The sequence below is a fragment of the Bemisia tabaci genome, chromosome 4 (assembly GCF_918797505.1).
Source record: "Bemisia tabaci chromosome 4, PGI_BMITA_v3".
Classification (NCBI taxonomy): Eukaryota; Metazoa; Arthropoda; class Insecta; order Hemiptera; family Aleyrodidae; genus Bemisia; species Bemisia tabaci.
Window position 1 is genome coordinate 6,698,863 of NC_092796.1, and position 10,661 is coordinate 6,709,523.

Here is a 10,661-nt window from a genome sequence, read left to right on the forward strand (position 1 = left end):
AGAAAGGGTGGAATGTAGACCCCTATTTAAAGCGTCAATCTCAATTTACAAGTTCTTTTCCACAGCAGGTTTTTAAGCGTGCCAGTAGGGCTCGCTTTTTGAAATCACTCGGATGTACCATAGTACAGCACACAGATCAACCAATGCTATTCAACGGGTCGTCCAAATACTTTTTTCCTCGCACCCGTTTCTTTGTCTTTGAACCATTACACTGTCAAGCCCTGATGGTTTTTTACCAAAAAATCTAATGAACTGCTAATTGGAAACCCTTGAGAACATTTTTCTGTCAAAACCGTATTATTCAATTTGACAGAAACCTCATAGGAGCTTTCTTACGCTCGGAGGACTCAACTCTAGAACCTTCTTTCCCGCCAAAACTCTATAGCCAATGAGCGTCTTGCACTGTAAGTGCAATCTGTGATGAGCCTCGTGACTCATTATACTATGTACTAACCATGGCCCCTGCCGAAATCCACTTAAACCACAACAGTTATCTCGCGATATAGCTTTGGGTGTCCGGTTTCGAGCAAGGCAATAAAAGACGGCGAGGCGATTAACCGATTAACCATTCACCGTGATGCCAGGATCCACCAAATTTTCTCAAAAATTGTTTTCCGTCTATTTAGCGAGTTTTTTCTTTACTTTCCGTTGAAGTACAAATAAAAAGAGGCCTCATTTGTACAAATCGGCCGAATAGGAGAGAAGTTACAGTTCGAAATCCAAAGAGATTAACTGAACGCGATTTCGATGCACGGCAGTTCGCCCAAATCACGGTCGTGCGCAAATGCCGCATATCAGCTTAAAATCAAGATAATTGGACGGAATCTTTAAAATTAATTTACATTCAACGTTCATGAATCAATATTTTCTCCCAAATTTAGCAAAAAGTACCAATTGATGCAAAAAGCAAAGACGTGAAAATAAGAGGTATTTGTCCAACATTTCAGTTATTCGGCACGCTTTTCCAACATACTCATGTTGGATTTTTTCTTCTTGTTTTTTTTTTAAAAAAAGGAGTTAATCTGAAGAAGTGACTTACGAAGGTCTTTGATCAAACTTCGTAATTTTTTGCGTTTGTATCACAGCGAACTGTTTAGAGTCTAGAAACTCTGTTTGAGCTATGCAACAAATGTTGAGTATTTCTTGTGTTGGCAAAGGGAAGTTAAATTATATCGTCCGCATAAGGGAAGTACTAATGAGTACAAACGCACTGCTTTCAGAATATATTGCTTTTTAATGAACAAACTTTGTTTCTCTAGTCTTGCATGCGGAATTTAACTTACCTCTTAATTTTTTGCTTTGGAAAATTTGCTACTCATTTGTCCCTATGTCGTCACCTTCCAGGCAAAGTATCAGAAGCGCCATGCGACGTTTAAAAATTTCCGCTGCCATTTTATTTCTTTACTGAGAAATTGTTGGTTGAATCTGTTTGGAAATTTCACTAAATTTTATCGGCAGCATAAAGAAAATTCAGTGAAATTTTCGGACAGCTTCGTTGAACAATTTCTCTGTAAAAAAATAAAATGGCGGCGGAAATTTTTAAACGTCGCATGGCGTTTGTGATACTTTGCCTGGAAGGTGACGATGTACTAATAATGTCACATCATCTGTGTTACCGCGTTGAAGGAAATTACCGCATGAATAGAGCGGATTGCATAATGCATACTCTCCTTAATGAAGGCATATTCTATTTCCCAAAAAAAGAATTTCTCATTTAAGGCCACGAAATTCCCACCTTTCTAGCCCCCACCGTAATTTCATTCAAGGGCAGTTAAAATACTTAAACATCTCTTGAATTATGGATGCCACACATAGTAGTTCCACTCGGCACCCGCCCATCGAACGTCCGCTTCATGTAGGATGCCTTCTAGTAGACCACCACCATTTTGTATAGTTGGACGTATTCATGCTAAATGGAACTATGTGCAAGTTGGAAGATGGGGTGAGCTCGTTGGTGCTCTGGCCATAAGAATGAATGGGAAATACATATAAAGCGCCAGTGACGTTAGCGGCAACAACGAGAGCTACGACGATCGACAGGGCGGTCTTTAACTCATGAGCCCTGTTCACTGCAATTGTGTCACGTGCCCACGGCTCACGAGCTAGCGCTCAGTTCCTTTTGATTTTATTAAAAATCCCGTTTTTCCATTTTCTCAAAAGGAACTATACACCGGAAAAAACACATTGGATCCAGAGTCCAGACTCCTGAAAACATTGACAATAAAAAGGACTCTTGATTCAATCAGATTTATGCTTAAATCAAAAGGAAATCCGCTCAAATTAAGATGCTTGGTTCTTGATTTAAGCTTAAATCTCATTGAATCAAGAGTATTTTTTCTTGTCTATGTTTTTAAGAGTCTCTAAGATTCAATGTGTATTTTTTCCAGTGTATCCACTGACCACATTGTTTCTTATGCAGCTTCCACGAGCACACCCCATCTTTCCATTTGCACAAAGTTCCTTTCAGCATAAATACTTCCAGTTTATACTTGTACTAGGGGCTTATTGGGCTGCTCCGCAGCCCCTTATTTTTCATGTACACCTTTCCCTTTCACATGTCTTTTTTTTTTTATTTATTTACTTTCATTTAATTTTCTGGTCTGTCTTTGAATTGGTCCTAATTTTTTCTTTGAAGTAATAAATATAACATTTTTTTTCAAAAATTGTAAGTTTATTTTGTAAACTTTAAATTAAAATTATTTTTAAACCTTCATGCAAACTTCTTTTTAAGCTTTTACCTTTGTTTTCAAACTAAGTTTTAAGTATCGGTTTTTTTTATCTTCTAAATACCTTACTTTGTTTTCCTTTTAATTGTTGCTTCTTCTTTTTCGATTTCTGCCCTGCTATTTTCCAATTTTTTCCTTCAACTCTTCTCTTTTTCGTTCCTCCTTTTTTTCTTTTCTTTTTTTTCTTCTTTTTCTTCTTCATTGTCTGCTCCCTTTTTTTCTTCTTTATTTTCTGTTCTATCTTTATCTTCATCCAATTCTTCCGCTTTTTATTCTTCTTCTCCTTGTTCCTGTTCTTTCTTCTTTCCGTTTTCCGTATTTTCTGTTTCAGAAGTTTTTTTTCCTTTTTCCAGTTTAAAATTAGACGTTTAAAAATTATTATTCTTTTAAAAAAATCATAACTGACGAAGTTCATATACTAATTTAAAGAAAAAAAAATCAGAAGAAAAAGGATGAAAAGAAAATGGAAATTAGTTATAAACATATTAATACACATTGAAAAGAAAATAACTAATAGCGTGAAACAATAAACATATTAATACACATTGAAAAGGAAATATAACTAACAGCGTGAAACGTTCTGATTGGAAATGAGAAAAAAAAATTGGAGGTTATTGAGATAATATGACAAAGAGTAAAAAAAACGCGGGAAAAGAAACATGTAAGTTGATGGCAGTTGAGTGTTGGAGGTAAAATCATTTAATGATGATTGTTGAATGAAAACAGCTGATAAAAAGACAGCACATAGTAAAGTAAGATGCGTAGCAACAAAACTTTTCCGAAAAACAAAAAACAAAAAACCCCTACTTCCCCTCATCCAATTTATGAGTTTTTAGGGATTTAAAAATCGGGACGAACCCCAGAAAATAATTTATAGTTTTCCCGAAGCATTGAGAACAACACCTTTCAAATGAACCAACGCCCCTCGCAATTAGTACAGTGGTTGATTCACAATTTCATTCTATTTTTCAAATTAAATATTAAGATATCGTCGTCCCGATGGCTTTTTTGACAAGTTTCAAACTCGGTTTCAGAACGGAGCTGCAGTAGCGCCAGCATCCCTGGCCCCCCTGCTGGCGGTGGCCGTCTACGGCATGGGTTTCGGCTCGGTGATCGAGCCGTTCATGCAGTTCCTCATGAACCTCTCGTTCATCCGCTACGGCCTGGTGGCGCTCTCGGTGACCCTGTACCAGAACCGGCCGCTGATGGAGTGCAAGGAGTCCGAGCTTTACTGCCACTACAAGAACCCGCGGCTCCTTCTCCGGGACCTCGGGATGGAGGACATCGACCGCACCAACGAAATGATCAGCCTCTCCGTCTTCATCGTCCTCTTCAGGATTGCCGCCTTCTCCGCCCTCAGGTATCGCCTCACCACCGAGTTCTCCTCCAAGTTCATGCGCATCATCAACAAGGTCCTCCGCAAGAAATAAGACCAATCTCCTCCACACCAAGTAAGATAGCTTCCAGCAAACACCAATTGCCGGCCAGGTTGGCCTAGTGGTCAGCGCGTCTGACTCTAGGTCAATAGGTTCCGGGTCCGAATCCCGGTGGTGGCGTCTAATTTTCACAGAATTAACGAGTAGATCTGCTGAAACAGATTCTTCTCGGCCCTAATCGCTGAAAATTGGAAAAGCCTGGAACAACTAAACATTGTCTAAAGTTGGCTAAAGGTGTTAGACACGAAGCCATTAAACCAGCAAGAAAAAAAAAACTCCAATTATATGGTAAAGTTATACTATTGCATCCGAGTATTGTGTGTCTAGCCTATGCACTCATTGAAAGAGCTCCTCTGACTAGAATTGATTATTAAAATCGAAATAGGTTTCAATTTTTTCGCATTGCAACTTGCCTAACTTTCAAACAACTGGGCCTCGCTTTTTCGATCGTTTAACTCGACAGTTATTGAGTAAAGGATGGTTTAAAGTATTGTAATAGCATGGTAAAAAATTGTAATTTTATTTCAATACTTTTGTCGCTTCGAGCTACTTGAAAGGTGGACAAATTAAATTAGCTTTACACTGTTATGGCAAATACATGAGGAGGGGCATAGGGAAATTTTTCTACCCGGTGAGATGAGAGGGAACTGTTATGAGGATTAGGAACGGAGTGGAATGGTGAGACAAAATCACCATTTGCTGAATGTACTCAAAAACAGAATCTGTGGCTCAGCACACTCTCTATTTACTCGGTCCTCGGAAGAGAAAGAAGAGAATCCTTTTTAACTGACTCGAAAGGGACTTGAACCGAGAAAATTATTCCGGCAATATCAAGTCAACGTTGCGCAAAATTCTTGAATTTATTGGCTCAATATTGTGTAAATATCGAGCCAGTGCTAGAAGGAGGACATTGATTTGTTGTGGCAGTATTTAGACCATATTATTTTATTGAGTATTTCCGTAGTATTTTAGGACCGTTTAGTCAATATTTTCATGTAAAGTCTTGCCACAGTATTGATTTATCATTGTTTAAATATTTTCGTAGCCGAAATTCAACAGTAGAAAATGTCCAAACGGTTAATTTGCCGGTTATGAATATAATTGAGGAGGATGTTTAAATGTATCCGCGTGTCAAAATTCAAGGGGTGCCTTGAGAATTGAAGTCTTAATATCAATTCACCTCAACGGCTAAGTAAGAGGAAAATATTTAAGGTGTATTTAAGGTCCTTTTAAGTTTTGTAAATTATTCAAATTTCATAATTTTATTCTAAATCTTGAAAGTATTACTTCGTTGAAGACGCCCAATTGACATCTGTAATATGTACTTATAGCGTTTATTTTAATTTATTTCATATTTTGTTGTTGTTTTATCTTAGTATATTTAACCATGGAGTCATTCAACTCTAACCTTTATGAGAATTTTTGTATACCTCCATCCATTTTACCAAGAGTATAGAGTAGTTTTTTATGTAATCAAGATCGGTTTAGAATATCTTTCAGATCTAATAACACAAGCCGTATCTTAAGGAAAATACGGAAATACACCATGACAGGATAATTTTATATCATAAAAATGTTTCCGGTTAATATAAGTCAGAAATTTTCTGCGATTACCTGGAGGAAAATTGACCAAGTTCATGGATTTTATGGAAACAACCACACGTATGCAAAGCATAAAATTACCTTTTAGAAAATCTTCAATTGATTTTTCTCTACTTTTTATTCTCATTTTTTCGTTTTCTTCCATGGATTAGAGTCATGAAATACGTAATGATTCTGAGATATTCTTGGAATATGACATCGTTAGATTAACGTTTTCATGATCGAGTCAACTAAACTGCTTCATTTGACGTTAAACACGTGTGTGACTCATACCAAATAGAGGTGCTTCCTTGCGTGGAGTTACCGAGCTAACAGTGGCGTTGCGTGATTTACGATATATCGATTGTTATGCCATTTAAACCTATGGAAAAGGATCGATAAATAGGGTGTTCGCAGCGAACACCTTAAAATTCGATTCTTTACCATAGGTTTAAATGGTATAACAATCGATCTATCGCAATTCACGCCACGCCACTGCGAGCTAAACGCTCAATCCTCGCGGGTTTTCAAATATTCCCTCATATTTTTCACAGTACATATCTTTTTCCTTTGCTCAAAATGTAAGCTCATTCGAGATAAAAGTTATCAGACTGATGAAAGGTAGAACGTGTAGGAGTTTGTATATATTTAGTTTTTTTGTTTCTTTATTCTGTCGATTTCCAATCGCAACTTTTTTGTACATATACTACCAAACCGCTCCAGTTGGAGACTGTTAATTTACAGATACATCGGAATTGAATAGCTCACGGTGAAACTTTTCCGGTATGACCGTCACTGTGCTGTCTCGTATTTAAAGCCTTCCATTCCACGTTTCATACTCGGAATAAATTTGTCTAACTTTCATAGGAATTTGTGTTATTTTCAGTGCCTGTCTCCATTCATGTAAAGTTGAACGCAGTTGCGAACGTTCCGAAATGAAACGAATGAGAAATAGACCTGAATTGAATAGGTTCAATAGAAAAAGTGCATCTAACTCTCGTCAGATGCAACTGCCAAGTCGATGCATGAATAATCCCAGGTATACACGTGTATTTTTTTATGATTGTAACAAATTAAGAGGAAGGATATAAAGTGTTACGTTTTATATCCGTCAAATATTTTTTTACGTTTCCTTTTCTTATGAAATTATGTGTTGGTTTTTAATGTTTAAAATTGTTTTTTATTTAAAACTTGGGATGATTTCATCCTTTTTATTCATAAGTTTGAATTCCCTTTCCCATTTCTTAGAGGGGAAAATATTCTATATATTTGGACTTGCAAGAGTCAATTTATGAAAAGAAGAAAGAACTATGTACCTATTCAGCAGTAGAAAACGTGTTAAAAGATTCCATAAATTTCACGTTTTGTATAACAATATCCTGTTCAAAATACTTCATACTAAATCAAATATTTTATTTCTGAAATTTACTTCAAAGTTGAGAAATACTACTTTTTGTGCCTCTTGCATTCCCTAGTCTACATTTTTTCAACTTGAAACTTTTCATCACAAATGTATAAATAGAATGACTAATCTAGAAAACTATGTATGATGTTAACGTGTCAGTCACCTCAGTAATATGTACAACCAATGCTACCTACTATTTCTTTTGAAAAAATATGCAAATTTGTATATTATCGTATACTTTTATATTTACGGAAAGTTACAATCTACCATTTATTTAATTTTATTATTTTAGTAAACATTTTCCCGTGATCGTACTTCCGAAAAATCCCAAAAGTCATCGGCAGCATTAAATTATGTTTTATCTGTGAATTACGTCTTCTTCTCCAGTGGTTCGGGTCTCTCCGTTTCTGTGCTTTAATTTTAAAGGGAACTCTGCACACAAAAATAGCCTCTCAATTAGAATACGAATTATATAAACGCTACTCTCCGCTTCAATGAAAGAGATACACCTGTGTGAAAAAACGAAAACAAAAAAAAAACTCGTGCTGCATAATTTTTATCAAATTCAAGTGCCAGAGATTTCATGTGCTCATAATTGATAAAATTTTGAATTGGAACCATCAGATACCGCAATACTGAGGAAACGACCTCCTGGGTAGAAAAAATAATTCACTCCATGCACTGACAAATTGGTTTTACTCGTATAATATTTTCTTGTCCAACTCGTGAGTCACTCTCATCTCATGAGAGTCTTTAAATGAGTTTCTGCTTGTTGCAGTTAAACTTGCAATTAATTTTCAGTGTATTCCACGTAGGTTTTTAATTTCGACATTTTCATCACTTTACGAAACTTAATAATTTTTAATTATGACTAGCCGCAGACTTCTTTGATCGATGTATTAACACAATGTAGGTACTTGTATTTATCATGGTTGACGAATGGTAATTATTGTTAGTATTGATGTAATAAATCAAAATGTTCTTGTTATACTTGCGTCTAATTCAATGATCGAGTAATGAGTATATAGGTACATAACTACCCTGAGCGGTGGCGAGGCGTGAATGATCGATTTTTTATCTTTTCTCAGTCGAAGTTTCTGTGAAAGATCGATTATTAAAGTGTTCGTTGCGAGCACCTTGTTTATCGATCCTTTTCCACAGGTTTAAATGGCAGATCAATCGATATATTGCAAACCACGCCACGCCACTGACCCTGCGGATTTGACTATTCATAATAATCAACGAAAAGATTCTTCTACGAGGCTCTATTGTGGCACTGCGAAAAATTCGACTTTTGTCAAGAATATACGACCGGCGCGGCGCTTACACTGTTAAAAATCCCGGCACGAAATTCACGCTTACTCAGTTGCTATTTTGACCACCTGTTCCTCTGAGTGCAAAAATCCGGCGCGAAATACGAAAAATCTTCTTGACGGCATACCCAATAATGTTTCCGCCCAAATAAAGTCACTTTTTTTCTCCAATAAAATTGAACACGTATGCTAAACGTTAGGACTAAAGTGCTGGGACTTAATGAGTTTTTGGACTATCGCTCTCTTTTTGTGCCGTAGTATCTTGACTTATTTTGCGAGAAAAGCTCCGTACTTTTAAGGATGCCTGTCATTCTTGATACGTTGGAAAGCCTTCAATTCCGTATGCTACTGTGCAACACCTCTGTTGCGAAATAGTTGCTTGAAGCGCCGCGCCGGCCGCAGCGCAGCGGGCGAGCGTGCATTAGCGCCTACAAACCTAACAGGATACTCCACGCATTGCGCAATGCGTGAAGTATCCTGTTAGGTTTGTAGGCGTCAGGGCGCGTGTCGCGCTGGCAGCACGCTGCTCCACTCTGTGTTTGGCTCTAAAATTTAAACTCACGGAGTCAACTCATGATTTTGAAATGTTTGCACACTCTGCATGGATTATTCTCACTTAAATTGATGAAAAAAATATGCATTGAAGGAAAATATTATGTGTGTTTTGTAACTATTAAGGTGCTTCAGTGTCAAATTTACTGATTTCCACTCATATGATTTGGTCACTGTTATTTTTCTTTTTCATTTTGTGCTTTCACTGTGATGCAGCATGGTATACGCGCAACCCAACGCTCAAAATTGGCCATATTTGTCTCGAAAAAATCGATGCACATATGGGTTAAAACCACAGATAGCGTGTTTCTTGGTTTTCCCCCCTCTTTTATTCATTTCTGTGGTTTCTGTCACCACAAATACGACCGGTTCGGCGCGAATTTCGCGCTTTGGCCGGAGTGAAAACTGACTGGCAAATGTAAAACGGAACTGCCGCACCATGGAGTCGTACTCGAGTCGCGGCGGTGACAGACGAGTGCGTTACCACTTTGCTATTCGACGATCCCATCACATAAATCTGAATTCACGCTACTTGAGGGAGCTCAACTAGTTCGTCCGTCGTCGTTGGTAATATTCACGCTCTGATCTATTCACTCAAAGTGCGGCGCGTAATTCGCGCTGAAATTTATTTTCACGCCGGCTATTCACTCATAGAGCAAATAATTGATTATTAAAAGTGTAGTGAAAATGTAGGCATGGTAAGAAATACTATTTTTCTTGGTTAACGTTTTCTGGTTGTTACAAATGAGCAACCTCATCGAGGCCAAGAAACACTCGCTCGTTATTATGAACAACACATTGTATAATCAGTCTCTTCTTTAAATGCGCGGTTAAATTGTCGCTGACGCAGAAGTGGATCGAGTCAATTAGAGAGGTCGCACATAGAATTTTTTATCAAAACTGCACATTTTGGTGTTTATTACGTCACACTTTATATTTCAAGGGGTGCCAACTGAAGAAAATTCCACGAAGAAACCAGTGAAATCGCTTTTAGAAACTTAAAATTTCGTATACACGGAGTTATGAGCGTTTGAAGTTTCCAAATTTTGTTCGGCCTTTCCTATTAACTCGATCGACTGTGTGACGTTCAAATTTTTTAAATGAAACTCACCGACTTTGTCTCTTAGATGTCTGCAAGATTCGGCTAATCATTCAGATATACTCACAGAACTATTCAAGTGGATATTATATGACCAGTTTTCACAAAAAATAAAATAAAATATAATAGGCTATTTTGAAACGTCACTAAGAAGATACGCATTTTTCGACTTGAGCCATCAATTTTTCTTGGCACAATGAGAATCTTTTAAGGAGGAGAGTTTTCTGTCTCGTGCTGAATCCAAATTTTCTTTTGCGTATTGCGGTGAGCGACTTACAAGACACTTCCTTTTTAAGCGCATCCATAATATTTAATTTATTCTCGTTGGTTTTAAGGCAAATTTAGTCGAGCTGCATTTGTGACCATATTAGGAGGCGTGCTTTATGAGCTCGCATGATCTGATCGCACGACTCCTCAAGATGGAACAGTCCTGAAAGTTGGCGCGCCTTCTTTTTTAAAATATGCAACATACACATCCATCGAGCTTGAAAAGTTGCATCATGCAGCGACACTGGCATGGCGTGCTTGCGCTTGCCGGCTGGGTTAATC

At 37.4% G+C, this 10,661-nt stretch overlaps 1 protein-coding gene across 7 annotated transcripts in view; it reads left to right on the plus strand.

Annotated features, from left to right (window-relative positions):
* LOC109037617 (ATP-binding cassette sub-family G member 4) overlaps positions 1-8,138 on the plus strand; it is a 157,246-nt gene extending 149,108 nt beyond the window's left edge. For all 7 annotated transcript variants that reach the window (XM_019052380.2, XM_019052379.2, XM_072299205.1 and 4 more), the window contains one exon: positions 3,761-8,138. In XM_019052380.2, the coding sequence (XP_018907925.2) occupies positions 3,761-4,156 (396 nt within the window). In that variant the 3' untranslated portion in view covers positions 4,157-8,138. The remainder of the gene's footprint in view (positions 1-3,760) is intronic.
* The last annotated feature ends 2,523 nt before the right edge of the window (positions 8,139-10,661 follow it).